The sequence below is a fragment of the Dendrobium catenatum genome, unplaced genomic scaffold (genome assembly GCF_001605985.2).
Source record: "Dendrobium catenatum unplaced genomic scaffold, ASM160598v2 original_scaffold_152569, whole genome shotgun sequence".
Taxonomy (NCBI): domain Eukaryota; kingdom Viridiplantae; phylum Streptophyta; class Magnoliopsida; order Asparagales; family Orchidaceae; genus Dendrobium; species Dendrobium catenatum.
This window is the reverse complement of record NW_021470997.1, coordinates 319,318-344,397: the sequence shown is the minus strand read 5'-3', so window position 1 is coordinate 344,397 and position 25,080 is coordinate 319,318. Positions and strand designations below refer to the sequence as shown.

General features: G+C 35.1%; 1 protein-coding gene across 3 annotated transcripts; it reads left to right on the top strand.

Annotated features, from left to right (window-relative positions):
• The first annotated feature begins 5,370 nt into the window (after positions 1-5,370).
• On the top strand, positions 5,371-24,364 carry LOC110102947 (protein PLASTID REDOX INSENSITIVE 2, chloroplastic). 3 transcript variants are annotated; one of them, XR_002303898.2, is made up of 4 exons: positions 5,371-5,755; positions 5,829-5,924; positions 22,756-23,004; positions 23,987-24,364. XR_002303898.2 is itself a non-coding variant. In XM_020831468.2 (3 exons), exons 1-3 carry the CDS (start codon positions 5,432-5,434, stop codon positions 22,948-22,950), a joined length of 615 nt encoding a protein of 204 aa, XP_020687127.1. In that variant the 5' UTR covers positions 5,372-5,431; the 3' UTR covers positions 22,951-23,235. The 3 variants fall into 3 exon arrangements, 2 of the variants coding, with proteins under 2 accessions (XP_020687127.1, XP_020687128.1); XM_020831468.2 differs by lacking the exon at positions 23,987-24,364 and having other exon boundaries at positions 5,372-5,755; positions 22,756-23,235; XM_020831469.2 differs by lacking the exon at positions 23,987-24,364 and having other exon boundaries at positions 5,374-5,725; positions 22,756-23,235.
• Positions 24,365-25,080: the final 716 nt, after the last annotated feature.

Genomic DNA, 25,080 nt, shown 5'->3' with positions numbered 1-25,080 from the left:
TACACATTTGAACAATAATATTTGGAATTATCAAACTATACAAGTTGCAAAAATGTAAAACATGCAAATAGCAACTATCTTAACATATTTGTACGGGTCTCTTTTCCCGTATGTTTCCTCCATTATTTTATACGAATTAAAGAAATGACAGTTTTAGCCACAACGTCGAGTCGTGGATTGCATACTTGCTTACAGTTTTAAAACTTCCTCCAATAGAGGAACATACTTCTGTATATGGGGTATGGAGAAAAAAAATTTCTGTCCACTCATCACTTATCTACTTATTTATTTCATTTGCCTTATATTTTTTGCCGATATAAATTTAAAAATAACTCATTTGAGCTATTTAATTGATCTGAAACTTCTTATACATTTCGTTACTGCATTAATAAATTTCTCAAATTGTATTTAAATAATAGCATCACCAATTTGAAATTCATCACATGGTTGATGTGAACTTTCATATTAGTGAAGTGGAGATTCAATTAATTAATTACAATAGATTAGTTGTTTATGCCATCATTAGCAATAGTAAGTTGTTTGGAGCTTGTAAACATGATTATTTTAAACTATTTGATCAAAATAATTATGAAACTTATGTCTCATCTAATCCAATATATTGTTTATCCAATTAACATTCATGAGGCAAATCATTCTCTCAGTATTTATATGTTCTTATATATCCACAGTGAATAATATGTGTATTCACGTGCATGCTATCAAGTACCAATAGAGTGATACTTCTTTAGAAGGCTAGATAAGTGATGCGCTAATGAAAGTTCTCAATGCACTTGAATTACATCTCATATTATCATGTTCGGTGTGGAATTTTATTTGTTAGCAACCAAATATTAGTTTTATCGGTTGCTATTATATTTCCAATAACATAACATAAAGATCACTTCTTCTTATCTCAGCGGTAAGACCTTTTTAGACACCTTCAAGCATCCAAAGCTAGCTATAACATCTTTCCCCTTATAATTTTATTTTAATCTCAACAGTTAAATACATAAGTTGCAAAGTTCAAATAATTCTCCTTCAGAATCATGATTAAGTAGTATCAGGCAAGTACAAACTCTAAAAACCTAAATAAAACATACATGCATAATTATAGGCATTAAATGAAATTTAATAAATATAGGAGCTACTTATTCCTTATAGGTTATCATGTAGATAATCTAGGTTAATTACAATTAATAAAATCAAACTTACTTTTAAGATCCTTATACTAAAATCTTCTCTAACATCATAATCAAATCAATAGTAAAATGTCTAATATCTCAATTAACTATAATCTAATCTAATAAGAATAATACGCCAAAACATAATAATCTATTAAATATTAAAAAAATGGAGTCTCTTCTCAATTATTTTAGAGGAGAAGAAGACAAGAAGGAATTAAAAAGGAGCATTGAGAGGGGATGATAATAAGAGCTCACTATTTTTGGAGGAATGACTGAAGGAAGAGGTTTCTTTGATATTTGTCTTCATTTGAAGGAGAATAAAGAAGGAAAGGAGTACTTATCTAATAATGGCTCAATAGAAAAAGGGATGAGAAAGGGGTGGATGTTTAACAAAAGGGGCTAGACATCATCAATGGAGAGGGTATGTGATCCCCTAGGTTTTCATGTTTCTTCAATCACATTTGATGCAAAACTAGAGGTGCGAGAATCAACACAATTTTGGTACTGGAAAAATTAAGTGAATAACGTGAAGAAGGGAGTTCAAGATTGAGGATTTTGCATGAGATTAACGATCGATCTGGCTTGGTTTGGGTTGTTACACCCACTGGATAATTATAAATGCCCTAACAACCAAAAGACTTTTTCCTTATTCTCTCATGCTAGTTGGATATTAAATTGATGATTGATTGATTCATAATCTTTCATTTACCATTATTTTTTATGAGCTTGTATGCCACAAATGGCTAAATGTTATTGTTCCATTGATTAAGTGAGAAAGAAGATGAGAGTTTTGTAAGTAGGAGCCTTACTAAAGCTAGGCAAGGAGACTACCAATGGACATAATGAATAAGTATTGGGAAAGCATCTAGCTTTAACACTTTATGTCTACCTCAAATGATGTATATTTAACCCATCTTTAGTAGCACTTTCTTGTGGGGTTAATGTGCTCCTCTTTTTTCTAGTCACCATAAATAGCAACCATAATAAGCTCTTCAACAAACTTCTTTATGTTGAGATTTGAATGGCATGAGTAAATGCATAATATGAAATAATTCTATAAATAAATGCATAATTGGTTGCCTGTATTCTCTTAATTTTGTTAAAGTAGCATTAAATAACTATTGATCCTTGCATATGTATGAATGGAACAAAAATCTTCGATAAAAATCACCTTTTAAATTATAAGAGTGAGATTTGACACATTTCCTTTGGGGATAATGTTGGTAATCTATAATATTGGTTTTTTTTCTATGATATGCAATCTCCAACTTTGATGTTTAATGTCAATGCTTTTTTATCTTTGTTGTTAATAATGACTATTGCTGATGTTTGAAATCTAATGTGACCCCTCAATATTATGCGATCTCAATTGAGGGTTTATAAAATAAAAAATGAAAACATTAAACTACCTTAATAGTGGTTATGCATGGATATCACCTTCATTGCCTTAAGTCTAAGTATTTCTTTTTTTTACAGCTTGATGGATGGAGTTGTTGATAATCTTAGTTAACTTCGACAACTCTTTGAATCTACCTTGGCCAATTTGATAACTTTGATAATAAATATATAAATCTTATGTTAAGCTATACATTGAATTTATTTCATCTTTTATTATTATTTTACCTTGAGCTTATAGGTTTGACTGCAACGAGTTGGGAGGAGGAAAGTGGGGTAACGAATCCTTAATAATTCTTTTTCTACTTAACATATTTGATTTGTGGGTCAGGTTCTTCCTTTTTTTTAAGAACTCAATTAATGACCATTAGAAGTTATACATAGAATGTCTATTTTTTTTTCTTTCTCTTTTCAAAAACAATCTCTTATATTGTACTCTAATTTTTTTTCTTGTTTGGATTAGACTAGAACGATTCACCTCTACTTCTTCCAACTCGGTTCTAATCCCTACTGCCCTACTTTTTTTGGAAATCCCTAATCGAGGACTTTAAATCATAAGGAAAAGAGAGAGAGAGAGAGAGAGAGAGAGAGAGAGAGAGAGAGAGAGAGAGAGAGAGAGAGAGAGAGAGAGGAAGTGATTCATTGTGTAAGCAAGAAATCGAAGGAGGGAGATTGACGTCAGCCTTCTATGGCATGTGATGTGCCAACAAGAGAGAGAAGTTGTTGTGTTGGCTATTTTGTCATTCGGTTGTTTTGTTTTCATGGCTTCAATGATGTAGATGAAGAAATCGATGGAGTCATAAAGGTAAGAATGTATTGACCATTTATTCTCATATTTCCATGTCTTCTTACAGTACCATTGATTTTTTTCTTTTAGGGTTAGAAATTTGAAAGAGTCGTCTACTTGATTATTTGTAAGGAAGAGGAAGATTTATGAATTGTTGAAGAGGTAATTATGATGTCTCAAGAAGTTCTTCTTCCTCTTCTTCATTTAGATAAGATGTAAATTCTAGCCTTATTTCCCCATACTAGTAATTAGTGATTCTTATAATTTTCATGGTGATTAGAATTTAGTAACCTTTATATAAGTTAATAGTAAAATTATAATGATTGCCTTTAATGATTGTATATATGAGTTTAAGATTTCATTTCTCCTATTCCACTTTAGAATATGATAAATTTTATTTAATCTCCTATTAGTTTTATATTTAAAATATAATCATCTAGGTTTAATATTATTATATGAGATTATCATGAAAAATAACTTAGGGTTTATGGTAGAATCCTTATTTCAAAAAGATGATTAAGTTTATTGTTACATTATTTTATGTTTCGATATGTGATATATTGAATATACGATTGATCTAGACTCCTATGGATTTAGGGTTTATGGAGTATCATATATTGGAGTGGGATGGGCCTCATGTTGGTTGAAAATTTTAACTACTTATGACCTCTAATTGGTAGGTAACTCTTTACTGAGTAAAGGATAAACATATCCTTCCTTTTTAGGGGTCCATCCTTGATACTTATTGTTTGTTAATAATATATGATTGATTGTGCTCATTCATTAACAATATTTCAAGTTATCATTTGACATGATCTGATAGTAAGCATTGTCATGTTTATTGTTGCTTAGTTTCTTAAATAATTCATGTTCTTTATTATGATAACTATGAATAGTAATTATCTGTACAAATCATGAATTAGATAGTATATATAATTGAGTTTAATTGTGTTATAAGCTTTATCATGTATCATTAGTGCAATACAATATGTATATAATATAAGCTTATGTGTTTTATACTTGTAAATGTCGGTATTTAACCCTATTGGATATTGCCTAACCGAACTGATGGGTACTCAGAGTGAAGACTTTATAAAAAATTCATTAGATTTCCTTGTAATGACTACCTTTCCTAGTGGGGTATTATAGCAAACCGATTATAAATATATGTATGACGAGAAAAATAATAAATGACTAATGGGTCATTGGAGTATCTATAAATATAAAATGCTTGTAATTAAATTTGTATGCATTTGTATACAATGATTATTAATTGGCACAAATAATCTTTGTGAATTCCGCTATATAAGAAGCTTTATTAAATAAAGTATGTATATTCAAAATCTCCTATTTTATACATTATTACAACTATTGCATTTCAGTGTTTATTTCTACTTATTTTCCTCTCTTTGCTCATATTTATGCCCCATGACTTGTTGTTTATGTTTTACTTAGTAGGATTTTGCCTATTGAGGTGTTTCTTCCAAACTCACACCTATTACTTTATAAATTTCAAGTTGCTGGTGGTGCAGCTTATGGAAAAACTTCTAGGTTCTTCCAAACTCACACCTATTGCTTTATTAAAATTTGAATTTGTCAAAAAAAGGATTCAAGGGTAGCCTAAGAGGGTGTCTCCTCTAACATTTTAAGATGTCTTTATAAATCATGTATTTTTACTTATGTGAGTTAATTTTCACAAAAAAAGTATGTAATTTGTATTCCCTCTACAATTTTAATATTTAGGATAATAAATATCTCTAAAAAAAATTAATAATATTTTTAAAATAGTTAATTTATGCCCATTAGAGAATTAGTGAAATAAGTCAATGAAGTTGTATGAGGACATATCTCTTCCCTCTAACATTAGTCGTGATTTTAAATTAGATTCTTAAATCATTTAAGAGAACGATTTATTTATATATTTTTATTTACATTAATTCTTTCATTTAACCAAAAAAAAAACTTTTGATTTATTTTAGAGAAATAGACATAAAACTGAAAAAGCTAATAAAAATCCAAGTTACTTCTTGCTCTCGTTTGAGCAAGGAACTTTTTTTTGAAGATAATGATGGCGTGCCAAAGCCCTCTGTCTACCTCTTACCGATTTTCTTGCGCCTGTAAATCTTATCACTCTGCGGTTCCTTCTACCCCTTCTCCCCTTCTTTCTCGGCACACTGTCTTCTCCTGCTCCCGGGTTTTCTCGCCACCCTCTGACCGCTCATCCAACGTCTCTCTCACTTTGAAACTTGGTCACTCTTATCCTCATAGGACATCAAAAGCACCACTCTCCTCTGCTCGCATCCCCTTCAAGGCAGTGGAATACGTTTTTCCTGATCCAATTCCCGAATTTGCGGAAGCTGTGAGTTGCAGTCCTCTTTTTTGCTCTGCGGTAAAATTTTTACTTTTCTGAAGATTTGCCTATTTGTTTTTTCTCATGACCTCGGTTCATTATTTTGATTCAGGAGACGAGTAAGTTTAGGGCTCATCTTCTCGAGAGGTTGTCGAAGAAGGATATATTTGACGATTCTCTGGAAGAAATAGTGCGTATCTGTACAGAGGTTAGTGATTCTCTCCTAATTTGGATACTATTTTCAGAAAGGGAAGCTTTTTCCAGTTAATTTTGATGGCTGCAATAGTTCTTTATCTCAAGAACTCCCTTGTTTTTTAAGTTTATTATTATGATCTTGACCATGCGAATAAATTGAAAAATGACAGATATTGATTTCCTACAAATTCTTTCTAGTAAGATTTGTAGAAAAGTCCTTGTTGTTTGGAATTTTTGAAAAATAAGTTTTTTTGAATATTTTGTAAACAAGAAACAAGAGCAATAATTTATCTTGTTTTGTTAACAAAAAAAATTATGCCAGGATTTCAAGAAGCCTACGCATACAAGTTTGAGTTTCTTGAAACCCTAGTATTTCTAGAGTGATACTCAGCTTATATGCCTGGATTTCATAATAAATTCTAGTGGTAATACTATGGTTTAAGAAACTCTGCGGGTGGTAGGCGATGCTCCTCTTTAACACTGCCCCCTGTAGCCTGAACAACACCCAGAAATGGCAGAGAAACACCTTATCCCTATTAGATATTATAGACTCTGGTACTCCATGCAGTCTGACCACCTCTTTGATGAAAGCTGATGCCACTGTTACTGTTATGTATGGATGTCGTAGGGGAATGAAATGAGCAAATTTGCTCAATCTGTCTACTACTACTAGAATCACTCTGAACCCTTCTGATCGGGATAATCCATCTATGAAATCCATGGATACCTTCTCCCTCACCTGACCTGGTAAAGCTAACAGCTATAGTAATCCTCCTAGAGTCATGATCGGGTACTTATTCTTCTAACAGATCTCACATCTGGCTACCATCTCCTCCAAATAATTATGCATCCCATTATAGTACAATTATGAGGCTAGTTTTCTGTATGTCTTTTGCACCCTTAAATTACCCCAACAGTGCTCCCATGGAACTCTTGGAGCAAGTGTGGAATGTGGACTGATATTCTAGGCATCACAAACCTTCCCTAGTACAGAAGCCTCTCCCCTTCCAATGAATACCCTTGATGGCTACTCCCCTTCTTCAATAAACCAGTCATAATCTTCCCTAACTCCTCATCTCGGACACTCTCCTCCTTAATGGCCTCCCAATTCAACATCAGTGGGATCCACTCTATTATTGCCTGTATCATTCCTCTACATCTGGACAAGGCATCTGTCGCCTTATTCTCCACTCTTAGCCTGTACTAGATTTCAAAATCATACCCCCAATGGTTTGGACAGCAACTCTGATGCTCCTCTGTCACCATCCACTGCTCCAACAAATATTTTAGGCTTCGCTAGTCCGTCGTGACAATGAAATGCATGCCTAATAAGTTTGGTCGCCACTTCTGGATGGCTAACACAATGGCCATCAACTCACTCTCATAAACTGATTTCAGCCTAGCCTTAGCTATCAACACATGACTAAAATAGGCAATAGGTTGATGGCTCTGCATGAGCACTATCCTCAATCCATATCATGAGTCATCTGTCTCCTCTATGAAGACCTAAGTGATGTCTAGTAAGGCCAAGACTGGTACAGTAGTAATGGTTTTCTTTAAGCTCTCAAAAGCTATTTTAGCCGCCTCCCCCATAGGAATCCATTCTTCTTCAACTTTTCTTTCAGTGGCCATGCGATGGTGTTATACCCCTTCACGAACCTCATGTCATATCTTGTTAGTCCTATGAATCCCCCTCAGCTCCTTGAGATTCTTAGACATTGGCCATCTCAACATAGCCCTAATTTTTTCTTGGTCTGTTGCCACCCCCTTCTTAAATACAATTTGTCGCAGGTACTCCACACTGGTCTGGGCAAAACAATATTTCTTCAGGTTGGCCCTCAGCTGGCGCTTTTGTAACACCTCTAACACCCTCCTCAAGTCCTCCCATTGCTTCTCTGTCCTGCTGTAAACTAGGATATCATTGAAGAACACTAACACAAATTGCCTGAGATAGGACCTGAAGACCTTGTTCATGAGGGACTGAAACATGGTTGGAGCATTAGTGAGGTCAAAATGCATCACTAAGAACTCATAATGCCCTTCATGAGTTCTGAAAGCAGTCTTAGGCACATCCTCCTTCCTCATCCTAATCTGATGATATCCCGGCTTCAGATCTATTATTGTGAATATAAGCCCCACTCAACTCATCCAACAGCTCATCTATCATGGTTTAAAATTGTGCAATATGAGGCTTGCCTTGAGGCCCGCCTTTGCGCAATTCCAGTAAAAAATGCCTCGATGCTTACGCCTCGAGTTTTTTTATGAGGCATGCGCCTCAACTTGGTTGAGGCCTGCCTCGCCTCACTGGAATGAGGCTTACGCCTCATGCTATATATATTAAAACTTACATAAATCTTGAAGTAAATGCCCAACATTGGACTCTATAGGAGAGGAGGAAGGGGAGAGAGCAGTTCATTATAATGATGATTCAAATGAAAACCCCTTAGTGATGACAGTGTTGATGACTTATGAGTTCCTATGTGATATGTCATTGCTATTTGTTTTTGAAAATTGGAATTATATGTTAATGAAAAGAATATTGGGATTTGGGAAAGATAAAATTTTGAGTTGAACTATATTTCATGTTGTCTTATTGTTGGGATATTTTGATTTCACTTCATATCTTATGCTTTTTTATGTTTTATATTATTCACTCATTAGTATATAAAAAATTTATCATTTTATGTTTACGCAATCTTTTGATCGCCTCAAAACGCCTTGAGGCTTACGCCTCGCCTCACGAATGAAAAACGCCTCAATACCCGAATACGCAATTTTAAACATCGTCATCTATCACTGGTATAGGAAACTTGTCTGCCCTATAGTCCACACAGAACTTCCAACTCTCATCGTTTTTCTTAACTAGTAATACTGGGCTAGAAAAAGGATTAACACTGGGCCTGATAATTCCTGCCTCCAGCATCTCTCCAATCAATTTCTCAATCTTATCCTTCTGAAATTGAGGATAGCAATATGATCAGACGCCGATAGGTGACAAACCTCTCATGGTGATAATATGCTCCTGCTCCCTTGGTGGTGGCAATCCCTGAGGTGGATGAAAATCATCCCTTGCTGCCCCCTCCTTTGGCTCCAAAACATTTGAATTTGAATTAGTTGGCCCCATCTCCTTCTCCCTCTCTCTTGCCGCCCACCTCCTATACACCTAAGCCAACCCTTGGCTAGGGGCCGGCTGGACCTGTCCAATAGGGACCATTCTAACAAAAAATTTGGTTGTGAAAACCTTAGATGCATATGCATTTAATAACTCATTTGAAGCAATCTATGGAGAAAATACTTTTCAACTGCTTTTTATAGCCTTTGAGTTGCACTTGCCACCTTCATTTTCCTTTTAGTACAGGGCTAGACGTGTCAACATGCTTGAAAAAGATGATGAATTGCAAAATGAAAATGAAACTCCAACCACAATCTTTTGCTTCCAGCAACCATTATAGGTGAAGGGTCTTTTAAGAATTGAAATAATTTCTACTAATTCCATCATCGAAGGGATTCTTGTATGTGCAAAACAAGCCTTAGGCACCCAAATATATGAATTTTTTTTTTTAACATAGATCAAATTAAAGTATGCCCCAAATGTCCCAATTGCAATTCACCCTAATTTGTTTATAAAATATTAAAAATCCCCCACACATTTCAAAACAATTATTTTTATTGAATGTAATGCATAGCATTATTGTCTCTCGGATTATGAACTAATACATAGAGTTTATAAGAACTTATTCTCAGGAACATGGTAAACCATGTTTATGTCAACCTCGTTCCTTAAATGTCTATAAAACTCTTGTCATCCGCATATAACATATTTTAAGAAAGTTGTTCAATATGATTTGATATGTTTTGTTCTTGTGCCAATCAGGATTTATGATCACTTTAGAAAACTTTTCTTTGCTTTCATAAAGCAGCCCCACTTCCATAATCATATTGGAGATTTCATCAAGTTTGAATTGTAATTAAGTACACCATCTTTAATAAAGGAGTATAGAAATCATTAAGAGCATTGCTTATTCTCCTTTAGTGCAGCTATACCCTCTAACACTATAGAAGTGGACCTCTCTGGATAATTAAGGGATAGCGCCTAACCACGTTAACCAGAGGCTTTTTACCTATGTGAACCTACTTCATGTGATCACCATTTACATAGGTTGCCTTGCCATCTCTGTAACTTGTATATTAGACATAAGCTCCCATCTCCTTGATGTGTCCACTTATTATTTTCCTAGTAGTTTTGTTAGAGGACTTGGTAGTTTCGTTTTTGACTCACGAAATTATAGAACCATCATTCAAAGTCTGTTACCCAATATTGAATTTTTTGGCCAATATGCATGCCACCGCATATCATTATAAGTTTTGTTATTTGTTTTCACTATTTCAGATTGACAGTCATAATGATGTGACATAGATTGAACTAAACATGTGTATGTTTGCTAAGAGGTTTTTAAGCCACTCGGCCTTAGTGCTAGGCTGCTAGCCTTTTTGATGATAATAAACTCGGGTCTCATAGTGAATCAAGCAACATAAGTTTTCTTAGAAGATTTTGATAGATTGAATCTCCTCCAAGCGTGAAGATATATGTCGACAAGTGGACTTAGTTTCATTTGAATTCTATATCTAATTTGCATATTATACTCATTAATACAAGTGGGAACCGCTAAAATACAAGGAATATTTCATTGTGTCTTTCAAAAACGCAAGAACCTTACTTAAAAAGTGAAATAGTGATAGTAATGAGTATGTCTACTCAATTTGTTCATAGCATATGCATGCATTATTAGATCTCGAGCAATTCACTAGGTACTTCATGTTATGATTTGTGCATGCTCCTACCCCTACCGTGGAACACTAGCAAATAAAGTTTTCAGCTTATAATTTTCATCAGAAGAGGTACTAAAAGAACTTGTGTAGAAGTTTCTAATTTTTTGCAAAATTTTCTCAACAAGGTGCTCATGCAACAAGAAATAATAATATTTACTGCACCTAAATATTTAATGTCAAAATTAGATGTTGATACTGTATGCATAAATGTTTCAAGTCAACTCAACCTGATTTGATTTTCTAAGCAAATCAGTTGAATAAGAAGAATAGATAATATGAACTCACTCTAATCTGCATGAACTCGCCATTTTTATATGTGCTCTCTAGATTCTCTATGAGCTTTACCTATGACTCTTATTAACGTACCAAATCAAAATGTGTTTGACGTAGGATCAACTGAGCCTAATTGGCCATGACAACTCGCCTGAGCTTAGAAGCTACTTGCCATTGACTGATCAAGTTAGCCATCGATGTCACCAAGTGGCGACTTTAGTTGAAGTGTTTGTGAGCATTTGTCATGTATTTTAGCCATGTCCTATATGTATTTTACAACAAATAATTATAAAGTCTTATGATATAATTTTTGAGACAAGGATTAAAATAGTCCCCAACTATTCAGAAGTCTCATTTTAGTCCTCATTGACTTTTGAAATAGGGATCTAAATAATCATATGGAAGGGCTAATTTGGTCCCTATTTAAAGTGTCAAAAGACCAACTTATTACTTTTATATAGTCAAGTACTATTTTGATCCTTTAAAAATGTTAGGGGACCAATTTAATCATTTTATGTATAATTTTTACTTGTGTTGACCCCTATATGCTGAAACAACGTACAGGTGGGGCTAAACCAACGAATTTAGCGATGCATGTTTTTACGGAGTACATTACTTGAAGAGTCAAACGACCTCTGAATGCCAAACAGATAGCGGCATTGCGATCAGAACATCGAAATATGCTAGGTCGAGGCCGCTCGCAATCAAATCAGATGAGATCGATCAAAAGGGACGACCGACACCCGAAATTAAAGTGCGAAGCTAATCAAACGATGTCAGATTGACAAACAGGCTTCGTCGTTGAGTCCGGAACGTTGTCAACATTTAAAAACTACACTTTGTTTACTTAATTGAGGCGTCCCGATGTGTGGCACGAATTTTGAGACAATACATGCATATCAAGGAGAGTAGGCCTCGTCGTTGCCAAAACGAAGTTCAAATGTGAGACGGACTGCGTCATTGTGATCGGAACATCCCAAATATCTTAGAATACCTAAGAATGACATTTAATTTGACAAATTGAAGATATGCAAGGGGTTCGATACGGATATCGAGGCAAAGCACAAATTTCAAGGAAAAAGGTCGTTCGGTGTTATCCAAATGACGTCCGATTGATGAACGGACTTCATCTGTGTCCGGAACACGATTAATACCCTTAATACACTATAAATTTGTTCAATAAAAATTATGCAGTGAGATCAACACGTAAATCAAGGTGATTACACACATTTCAAGACGAAATACACATGAATCGAGGAATTATGCAAATTGAGACGATTTTGGAATAATTAACACGTTGTCATTGCTTCATATTAATGGTAATATTAATATTAATGAATCTTTATGCTAAAACCTCAAACCTTATATCCTCTAAATGAATCCCTTCTTTGAATCGCTGAAAATCCGCTGAGGTGAAATCCTCGGACAGATGAGGCCTCGTTCGAATACAACCTTCCGACCTTAAAAATGAGGACTAAGGCGTAGTTCTTTTGTTCTTCTTTTTGGTTACTTTTACAACACAACTCAAAATTCCCTAAAATCTTCCACGATCAAACATATGACACTTTTGCTCAAACTCAGCAGAAATTATTAGGTGCGGAGTGTGTCCGGAGACCAATAAAAATATGCCACATCATCACATTGGTGGGTACCCAGCTTGGTACCCGCACTCAGTACCGCTAGGTACCGCTGCGCTGGAGTACCCAGTATTTGTGCAGACGGTTTTCCCATCCTCACTCCGCACCTAATAATTTCTCCAAACTCAGACGTCCACCTCTCAACTCCTGTTTGTAGCTCTCCAGCTAAAATCCTTCGACCTGCCTTCACCCTCGCTAGACTCCAGCAAGCAAACTTCTTTCACCAGACTCGTCTGATCTCACATCAACCTCTCAACTCCCCTCCACGTCAAGATTTGAGCCACGCCGTCCAAGCTTCACAAATCGAACAAAAAAAAAAAAAAAAACAAACTTTCACGCTAGATGAACCAATCAGAACAAGCTGCAGCATTTTCGTTCACCCCAACAGCATCTGCTCTGACGTTATCTTCCCCACGGCTCTTACGTGCCCTTCGTCTTCAACCTCCAAACTCTTGCGTCAAAACCACACCTACACCTTCATTTCTTTTTATTATTATTATTTTTAATCCGCCTCTTCTTAACTCACTCGTTCTTAAATGCTAAACAAAAAGGGGCACAGTTGAGGCGTCTATTCCACTCATTCGGCCAAATGACAACCCCGTCAGTTTTTCAGTCCACTGCCTAGCTTCACGTGAAGACCTCCATAACTTTCTTAGCTAAAGCAGCTTTTCCTCTTTTGTTTCTTTTGTTTCTCTTCTATTTCAACCTCTACTCATTGATGTGAAAACGTACATGCAAAGATGACTTTCATAATGAATTTGCACGCTTAATTTTAGAGAGAGCGAATAATTAGGTCTTTACGATGATTTGAACGACGTGATAAAACATTAAGAGCGGAAAATTGAGCTTAGGTTGAATCACACCCGTAAGAGTTAAGTTCATATAACAATCAAGTCAATCTAATATTGCGTACATGAATGGTTTTCCACAAATATCCCTAGACTAACAATGAGATTAGTTGCTATGAGAAGATCCCTCACACTACTCTTCTAATTACTAGGCATTAGCGGAGAAGTATTAACATTATCTTCATGACTATAATAAGAACCACAATCAAGGATGTAACTATGAAGATAACGAACCGGATGTTGAGTTTACCCGAAGACAAGAGAAATACGCACTCCGGCAAGGTTGTTGGAAAGTTAGAATTTTGGTGAATCTCGTGGTCAGCTGTGGGGAAATTAACAGCAAATCGAGGTCTTCCACAATGCTGGACAGCAGGGTATCTTTGCTGGCATACGTAGACAGCAAGCTGTATGACTTAGGAAATCCAAACAACAGCTATAAGAGAGCGTTGGACAGCAGTATGAGGGTTCTGGCAGCAAACTACACTGACTTTCCTTTGCTGGAATCTCCAGGACAGCAGCAATTTTGAAGCTTCAAGTTGCTGGGAAACAAATAATCCGTGCTGGAAATCTCTGGTTTGAAGGGAAGAGGAAGTAAGCTCCCAACCTCTTCCTCTCAAAATCTGAAAACAGTTTCAGGTTTCTACAAAAAATCTGAGATGAATTTCCAGATTTTAGTAGAATAGGATCTAGAGAAGGTTGGGGGAAGAATCACGCCTCAAAGGAGATGATAAGGCTGAGAATAAATTCCAAGCTTCAGGTTCAGCACTAGAGAATCCGTTTGGAGCAATTAGTAGAGAGGAGGGAGGCGGTGGAGCATGAGAGGCGGTGGGGCTTAATTCCAAAAGAATAAAAAAAGGAAAGCAATGACTGAGCCGGAATTAAAGGAGGTGGGGCTTGGGATTTTTCAGCCAAACATGTACAATCTGATGAAGCGAGACATGAAGCAAATAACGGGAAGAAAGATCGTTACCTAGCCGTGAAAAAAGAACCTTCGATTACAAGAAGCTGGAGAAGAAGAAGCGAGACATGAAGCAAATGACGGGAAGATTACGGGAAGCAAGAGAAGAAGAAGAAATAAATCGTTACCTTCGATCGCCTCCAGCTATGTTCGAACTCGACCGAACTGTGGTCGTCCAAGTTGGCGGAGTTCGCCTTTCAGTTCTCACCCGAAGAAGAAGCAGGTATGTTACCCTAATACTCGACTCTTATACGACTCTCACCGCTCGGTCTATATACTTACAAATCGAAGCGGTGCCTCATTTCGCTTCGAGGCGTTACGAACCGAAGCCTACGCCCCGTGCGAAATAAGCGCACGCTCCGCCAAATCGAACGAGGCGTAAGCCTCAACGCGCAAATGCTTCGCCTCGCCTTAAGTCGCGTCTCGGTGCGTAGGCCTCTTCCGCCTTTTTAATCGTTGATATATATATATATAATGTCATGTATACTATTATATATTTATATTATTAAACTCATTAGCTGACATTATTTTATAAATATTTATATGCTTGTATATGTGTATTCTCATGTACATATATGCCTCATGTAAGTGTAGGTGTACAGCAAAAAAAAAAAGCTTTAAAAAAAGAAGAGAAAAAAAAGAAGAAAAAAAAAGAGAAAGAAAAAAAAAGAAGAAAAAAGAAAAGAATTTTGCAAATTTAGAAAAAACCTATTTCGGCGCTTGCAATGCGATGAACAACTACCTATGCACGCTTTTCTCTAGCGTGGTAGGAGGGAATTTCTTGCGATGCTTGTGACGAGACGGGTAATTTCCTAAAGTCCTATTTTTTATTTTTGCGGCACGCCGAGGGGCCCCTATGCACGCTTATCTCTAACGTGGTGGGAGGGAACTCTGTGGGGTGCTTACAACGAGGTAGGTGAGCATTGTGCACGCTTTTCTTAGTACGGCGGGAAAAAAATATAAGTACCCGTACGTGGGGAAAAATTGTTTTTTCAAACAAGTGCTCGAAGTCCCATGCACATTTTCTCTGGCGTGGTGAGGGATGAAGACTACGGCCGCGGTGTCCCATGACACCATTCGTGCACACTTTTCTCTAGCGTAGTGGGAGGCCCAGACTCCTGAAATTTTTCCTAAACGGAAGAGACTCTGGGAGGCTGTCGAACTAAAAAAGGATAAGGACTTAGAACAAACAAAAGAATGTTTCTGGATTGTACCTAGACTGAATTTGGACATCAAATGAATTTAACTTAAACCTAAACTAAAACTTGTATGAAAAACAAAAGCTTTGAACTTGAAAAGGCCATTAGGAATCGAACTTTAACTTAGCAAAACTCAATTATGCAAATGATAGTTAAAGACCTAAATCTTTCTAATGAACATTAACAATCAAATGAAGGACTTGTGGACTTCAACTTAACTTGCAACATATCTGCAAGCAAGGATCAAGTGAACAATGGCAAGGGCCTAAGTGAACAAATGCAAAAGAGTTGAATCTTGAACTTGAATATGAACCTAACTCGATTGAACTCGAACCACATGACAAGGAGCTTGCACTTGCATGTATCTTATGTAACATAACATCATGCATAAAATGAAGATGTAATTGACAGAACAATGAGCTCATAATTACATGCAAACTATTGAACACAAAGCTCATGATGAATAGAGAACTCGCAAGCGTGTTTTGATGGCAAGTAACATAAGAACAATAAACTGAAGAAGAACTTGAACTTTGAATGAACAGTATGGAATGTAATTTGATGCCTAAAATGGGACTTGTAATTTGGCAAGGTGATAAAGTCAAATCATGTAAGCAAGGATGATGCAAGCAAAAATTTGGGAAGGGCGTGAGCAATGACTAAACTTTCCTAGGTAATAAAAATTACAAAGATAGCCCCAAAATAGACAAATTAGAAAAATTACAAAAAAACAAACTTTAATATTATAAAAGAACTTACAAGACGCTTACAAACTTTGACGACATAAAGACAACTTAAACACCTAAAGTTGCTTTGCTTTGAGAAGAATGATACATGTGGAGTCAAACTTGCGGATAGAAGAAAGAGATAAGAAGTCCAAGACGAAGAGAAGACAAGCTCGCAAGCTTTCCTAGATAGAGAGGAGAAGAGGTGGAACAAGCTCGCAATCCTTTCCAAGGAAACCCGCAGGTTTTATCCAAAAACTAGCCACATAACCATCTTTTTATTCATACAAAACATCTCATATTTATACACAAAAGGAAGAAGCCAAACAACCACAAAACCTCCAACCAAATCCAATCAGATTTAGGAAATATGAAAGGCCAAAAGACAGCAAACAACTGCAGGAAAACTGCACAGAAAATAGGGAAAATTCCATGGAATTCCCCCCCAAACAGCCATGGGAATCCAACCAGCAAGGGACCCGAAAAATTAGCACAGGAGTCAAAGCAACAGTCCGCGAAAACCAGCTAGCAAGGGACCCGAAAAGCCAGCACAGGAGACAAAGAGGCATGGCACGGGAAACCAACCAGCAAGGGGAAACCGAGAAGACAAAGGGAGGAGAAGAGGCACAAGCCAAAGGAGGGGAAACCAAAGAGACAAAAGTAAAGGGGAATGAACGAAATAAAGATAATTTATGAGCTGAATTAAGTAGTGAGAAAATATTTATGAGCTGAGACATAAGTAGAAGAAACTCATTAATGAGCTGATTTTAGAAGCTCACCAAAATTTAAACTCAACTTGTTTTGACCCCACCCTTGCCTACATCAATTTTTGATGCAAGCAAAATTTTGGGAAGGGACCCAAATTTTTGCAAGCAAAAGACTACTCTTCCTAGGAACTAGAAGATTACATGAAATACTAAAATTTAGACAAAATAACTTTAAAAACAAAACACAAACTCCACTTTTATAAAATAAAAGGACTTACAAACTTTGACGCTTACAAACGTTTGACATAAAGACAAAACCTAATGATGCTTCATTCCATTAGAAGAAGGATACAAGTGGGGTATAAACTTGCGGGTAGAAGAAAAAGATAAGAAGCCGAGAAGAAATGGAGACAAGCTCGCAAGCTTTCTCAAAGAGGAAAGGAAGGAGGGGAGTTGGACAAAGCTCACAAGCTTTTTCAAACAACAAACCCGTAGGTTTTGACTTCCAAAAATTACTCACATATCATTCTTTAACATCCCAAAACACCTCCTATTTATAGAAGAAAAGGGCAGCCAAACAACCACCTAAAACTACTAAATAATCCCATTAAATCTTATAATATAGAAGGCCAAAAGACAGCAAAAACTGCAGCAGAAAAATTGCACAGAAAACAGGGAAGAAGCCACCGAAATCCCCCCCAAATAGTCACGGGAAACTAGTCAGCAAGGGACCCGAAAATCAGCACATGAGGCAAAGCTTCAGGGTACGGGAAACCAGCCAGCAAGGGACCCGAAGAGCCAACACAGGAGACAAAGGGGCAAGGTACGGGAAACCAACCAGCAAGGGGAAACCGAGAAGACAAAAGGAGGAGAAGAGGCACAAGTGTGGAAACCAAAGAGACTAAGGAAAAGGGGGAATGAATCTAATAAATCTTTAATTTATGAGCTTAAGACACTCTACTAGATATTAATGAGCTGACATCTAGTAGAGGATATTAAAACTCACCAAAAATAAAACCCAACTTGTTTTGATCCCCCCCCTTGCCTACATCAAAGGATAAGGTAGATAATGCGAGTTTTTGCTTTCAATCAGCAATATAAGATTTCTTATAAAATATTGAGGAATGATCACCTCAATTGAAGTGCAAATTCTAATAAAACAAATGATGTCAAGTTTATCATATATGCTACTAATCATTCTTGAAGACAAAGAGTTTACGAACATATTTTGTCTACCAGCAATTATGAGACTTTAATGACTGTTCATAGATAATGTCATGGGACACACACACAAAATATATAGTGACTTGCCAAGTTGATATATCAGTTCCAGAGGAACATGTTGATTCATCAGGAGAGTTCACGATGAATAGGTCGATCCACTAAAGAATGGCAGGAGCAACATATAACTTGTAATGTTCATATCAATTAGCTCATAAATATATGCGGAGAAGTTTGAAAGCATTAACATAAAGGAGCGCAATGAAAATAAGTACTTGCATATAATGATAGATGATATGCAAAGAATGCAATAATTTGTTTACTAATACATAAAAGCAGCATGTGATAATCTGCCAACCAATACGCAATGAACACAATGTGTTACGTACAGGCAAAAATGGAAAATCTATAGCCAATGCAAACACTTGCAGATGGTGCTAAAATATATGCATTCAATGAAACTTGCTCGCAGAAGACTAAAAATGCATGTAGTGGTCTAATCTGTAAGCAAGTGTAGCAAGGAATGCAACAAATGCAAACACACCTACATGTTGTCGTAGTAGTTGTAGGAGGCCCATTACATTCAACATATTCACTATGGATAAATATGAAAGCACAATAACAGATAGCAACATCTACTAGTTAAAGCAGAAGATTTATTAGTGCACTAAAATCCACCTACTAAAAGAGGCAAGTAGTGCATGACAGTCCACCTGTACAAAATAGCAAACAACTCAATCCATAAGCTGCTACAATATTCCACTGGATCTGCAACATTCATGCAAGCGGACAGAAGGCGTTTACAAATATCTCAAAATGCCCCCCCCCCCCACACATGCACTATAATCTGTATGCATATAGGTATGTAAAAGGGCATGTGTGATCACACACCTGCATGGGCCTCGGCGAGCATGTTATGGGCACACAGGTGATGTCTAGGGATGCTGCGCGGGTGAATAAATGAACGAAGTTTGAGCCTGATCCTTCTATATGGATGGATAAGAGTCGACATAGCTCAAATTATCAAACACATATATATTGTCAAAGTATCGATCGGAATATTTATTTTATATATTCATATAATGCCATCAAGGTCTATGACAAAAGAAATTCATAAATAAAAATATAAAGTCTATGAAACCCGATCCTGTGTCGACAGCTCGACAGAGTCGACAAGGTTCAATCCACAAATGTAGATAACCCCCAAACACCCCGATGATGGCAGTGTTGAACGTATATCTCAACCAGAGAGATCAATTTTAAAATTTTCAAAATGCCCTCAAACTTCCACAAAATTCAAGCATTTTTAAGTGGCCTCGAAGTCACCCCGATGATGGCCGTGTTGAACGTATATTTCAACCGGAGGGGTTAATTTCAAATATTTCAAAATGCCTCAACCTTCTACAAAATTCAAGTATTTTCAAGTAGCCTTGAAGTCACCCCGATGATGGCCGTGTTGAACGTACATCTCAACCGGAGGGGTTAATTCCAAATATTTTAAAAAGCCCTCAAATTCCCATAAATATAAATATTTTCAAATGATCTCAGTCACCTCGATGATGGCCGTGTTGACAGAAAATTTCAACCGGATGGCTTAATTCTAAATATTTTCAAATATCTTCCAAATGCCCTCAAAATTCTGAGATCCCAAAACTACAAAAATTCTCAATTCCAAAATTTAAATGTTTAAGATTTGAAATTAATCATCAATAACTTAAAGCAAAATTCATTCACCCCCGCAACAGTTTATTTGGGTGGACAAATTGAAAATAACTTTAGTTCATATAGAGCTAATGCCTAATCGAAAATATCACTAGGACCTATTCTGAAAATAATCTCCTGGCAGTAAGGACGTGGTACATGTCCTTTGACTGACGGTTTTGCCGCCAAATGATACCACATGATAAACAGTTACGACCCGGGACCCTCTAAACCAAGTGGTTTTGCCGGCAAATGGCACCCTGAGATAGCGGTTATGGCTAGAGCCAATACGTTCCTTAGTGACATCAAATCTTTGAGATATGAATCAATATGATATGATCGATATGGCACAAAGCCCTATGTTAGCTAAGGTGATTCAAATTTGTCCCTTTAGACAAACATCCAACCCTGGTTTACAAGGTTCCCTTGGACGAAGCAACCCATGGCTGCTGACAAGGATCCTTCTGTCAGGTTGGGTTGACTACCTCTTCCGACTAAATAAACCAGGGTCTACGATGGCTCGGGACAACGGAACCATGTGATCTTGATTGGGTCCATCATCCATTCCCCACAATCCGTTTTAAGTATGAGATGGTGAAATTTCTATTTTTAAATATCAAAATTTCGGATACCTAAGCCCAATGCTGCTACTTTATTCCAGATGCACATATCTTTACGTATCTGATTGACGACTAGCCTTAATCGAAAGTTCTCTCTCGTTATCAAGATGGGTAATTAATAATAGGGGCTTGCGCCTATAGGAAACCAGAACTCAGATCATATAGTCCTCATAAAATGAGGGCGAAATCTCTGGGTAGTGTCTTATCTACAAATCCATCTGCCTCTAAAATTTATCCCGGAACTTAATCTGTTTAAACTTCCCCCGAAGAAAAACACAGCGGGCGGAGGTCGGGGCCGAATTTTTGGAGCCCACACTTGTACATCTTAGATATAGCTTTTCTTGTAGCGTTGAACTTAGATTCGAACCTATAAATAACAGGCCAGGGGGAGAGCCAGAACACTAATTCATTTTTACTCAAGTTTTGTACTTTTCACAATCTAGTGATCCCAAATCTTCTCACCCTTTATTTCTTCTCTTTCTACTTTTTGTTCTTTTTGTCTTGTTTTTCTTGTTAGTAAGGTTATGGTATTATTAATAGAAAAATTTGAATCCAACATACCTTAAAGGTGTGGTGAGCATGAACTTATCTTAAAAGCAAGAAGCCAAGCACCATGTGAGCCAGAGCAACAAAGCAGAGATGATTCAATTATCATTGATAACCATGACTTGTCACAAAATAGTAGCCAATTAAGATAGAAGAAAGAATTAAAAAAATTATCAAAAAAACATTATAGCGAGTTCTTAAAGCCATTCCTAGAGTAGAAATTTTAGAAGGATCTTCTAATTATAATCAAGTTCTGACATATTTTGATATTCAAAAAGCACAGAAATTTTAAGGCTTTTATGTGACTATCCATATCTGCCATTTTAACTTCTTATTTTTAGTACAAGGCTATTGGATTTTCATCCATATTAATTGTTATTGTAATTTTTATTTTCATTTAAGATAGCTAATAAACACTGCTAGATATCTAGAAGTGATGTGCTGTATGATCTGAATACAATAATAAGTGTACAAAGACCATTACACAAATGCCCAGGTGCAATGTTAAATAGATAAGGGTTCCCACATCATGGATTGATGTGGGCAAAAAAGTTAGTTCGTGAAACTAAAATTAGAATAGATACTTGGAATATAGGTTCTCTTACAGATAAATTAATGGAATTAATAAATATAATGATTCATAGATAAATGAATATTCCATGTATTTAAGAAACTATACTATGATATTTTGGTAGGAGTCGTATTAGAAATGATGTAGATGTGATTATAAATAAAAATTTGAAAGATAATACTATAAAAATTAATAGAATTAGAGATAGAATTATATCTTTAAAATTTTTTTTTTTATGCTAAGATTATTAATTTTATAAGTACTTTTGCTCCTCAAATAGGTTTGAATATGTATTCAAAATTCAAATTTTGAAATTAATTAGAAAAGTTAATACAAAAAATATCTCTTGGAAAAAGAGTTTTTATTGGATGAGATTTAAATAGACATGTTGTTAGAGAGGTAGATGATTTTAAAGTATTCATAATAGCTTGGGTTTGGAGTGACTAATAAAGATGATAAAATCATATTAAATTTTGTTATAGCTTATAACTTTCTCTTTGTAATATCTTGTTTAAGAAAAGAGATGAGCATCTCATCATTTATACGAATGAATATAGTTAAACGTAGATTGATTATTTTCTTATAAGAAAAATAATGAATTATTTCACTCATCTCAAAATATCTAAAGTTAAACATGATATCGTGCTTCAATTTATTTTCATTTTTGATATCCTCACAGCTGTTTGAAATTCACAATATTTAGGTATGTTTGGGACTGTAGCAGCGTTTTATAAAGCTTGTCACTTTGTTGTGAAGGTGTTGAAAAAATAGCTTTCCACCACAAAATTTTGTAAAAAGAAATGAAAAATCAATAAGAAAACAGTAGCAAAATAAAATTGTTGTTGTTGTTTGAAAAAATAAAATAGTTCGAAAATTATCCCAAACACACTCTTAGTTTGTATTTGTTCTTCTTATTCCCTATCATGCTGATAAAACTACCTATCATATGTGAAATATAATTGTTAGCTTCCCCTTAAAAAATTGTTAACCATTTCTATACATTGGCAGATATTGAGCAACTTTTTGCATACTGAATATGGTGGTCCTGGGACTCTCCTTGTCGTCCCCTTCATCGACATGGCTGATACTATCAATGAAAGAGGACTACCTGGAGGACCTCAAGCCGCACGTGCGGCAGTCTTATGGGCACAAAAGCATATTGATAAAGACTGGAAAGATTGGACTGGAGATCCCAATCTCTGAATAAAGTTTTCTCTTTTGCGGAGGTGGGGGAAAATGAATTAAGTTTTTCAACTGGTAATTTGGATCTTCCTTGCACGTGTGCATTGATGAGTTTTGTTTTGATTTGCTGTGCTGTACTGTAAGATTACCATCTGCAATGTTCTTACAGTTGATAACTATTTGGTAAAAAAAATGTCGGAATAGTTATTAAGTGATTGAATCCTATTATATTAGAAAAAGTTAATTTTAATTGATACATAAGTAATCAGAAGTGTATTTATGAAATAGAGTAATTAATTTTCCGGCCAACTAATATTTTTGGGTGATCATCTGAGTTATTGTGTTAGAGAGTATAGTTTTTTTGCTTTTAAAAAAGTTCAGTTTTTTCCCCTGCTTATTTTTAAATAAATGCATTAAAAAAATTTTTTGGAGGCATTTTTTTATGTATTTATGTATGTTTTCCAACTGGTAATTTGGATCTTCCTTGCACGTGTGACATTGCTGAGTTTTGTTTTGATTTGCTATGCTGTATTGTAAGATTATCAATTTATCATCTTCATTGTTCTTAAAGTCTATAGCTAAAACTGTCAGAATAGGTATACAAGTAATTTGAAGTGTTTATTTATGAAATAGAGTAATTAGTTTTCAGGCCAGCTTTTTTTTTTTTTTGAAAATCATCTAAGTTATTGTTGTAAGAGAGTATAGTTTTTTCTTTTTTGCTTTTAAAAAGTTTAAGTTTTTTTTTTGCAAACTGTTTCGAAAGCTCTATAGTATACTATTCGGAAGAATATTAGAAAGTAGTTTCTTTTAAGTTGCTGAGATGAAAAAATGGAGAGAAGTTTAGGAGTTTGCTTTATGATTTGGGCTGAATGATTCTTTCTTGTCTGCTGCTTTGTCATTTTCAATTCTAACTTGAAAGCTCTTTATTGGTTTTGTTATGTATATTTGGCCTATGCGGGTATTTTGATGCTGCTCTTCTTGCGGGATTGCTGCCTAACTCGCTCATCCTATTCTCTCTTCATCTTTTGGCTGTACTCGATTTTGGCGATTGGCTCAGAGATTGGTATTTGGGGCAAGGATGAATATATTGCATCCCTCATTCCCTACATGGCGGCTCTTAGCAACATTAACTTTATATGACGGCAGTCCACAACCTGGGAATCTGGTGGCTTTGTGGATGCAATTTCCCATTTTTGAGCCTTATGGTGAATTTTGGTGGCTTCTGCCGTCATTTGCTTTCTCTGCTGCTGTGTTATTTTCGGTTCATCTTTTGCCCGGTGTATATTTTTACACTTTTTTTATGAGCTTTTGCTCATTGTTCTTTCCTATAGTTTTTTAGTTCTATACTTTTGTTTTTGATTGTTTACTCAATCTCTCACTTGTAATTATTTTCTTATAAATGGAAGTTGAGCTCAGCCCTTAATTAAAAAAAAAATCAGTTTTTTCCGACCTTATTTTTAAATAAATGCATTATAACAATTTTTTGGGGAATATATATATATATACACATGTGTGTGTATTTATGTATATTTTTATAATCTTTACATATATTTTTATATTCTTTTAATTTTTAAATCATATTAAAGTACATAAATGGAAATGTGTTTGTCTTTGAAGAAGTTGATATTGGTTGTATTTTTGATATGATTTTCAATTTTGAGTTTTATATAAATGTATAAATATATAAAAGTTTAGCTGAAATTTTTAGAAGTTTTTTTTTTAAGTTTTTATTTTAAAAATTTTCCTCAAAATTATTTTTTTTATAACTTCAAAGAAATTGTACAAAAACTAAAGTTTTTTCTATAACATTAAAGAAAATTAAAAAAAATTATTAGAAATATAGTTATATTGTTAAAAATCTATTAGTTTTTTTTTTTTCATTAGAGAAATAAGTTGGTAGTTATTAGAAATTTTCTTAGAAATAAAATTTAATTGTTAAACAAATTAATTAGAAATTTAATTAATATGAATATATCACATAACTAATATTATACTTTAATTTATTTAATTTATTAAATTATAATTAATAAAGAGGTACAGAATGAAAGATAAAAATCGATAATATAATTTCAAAGCAAAAAAGTTAAATTACATATTATAAATGTATGTATAAATCACTTGTTAAAATAATATTTATGTTGCTTGTCATTA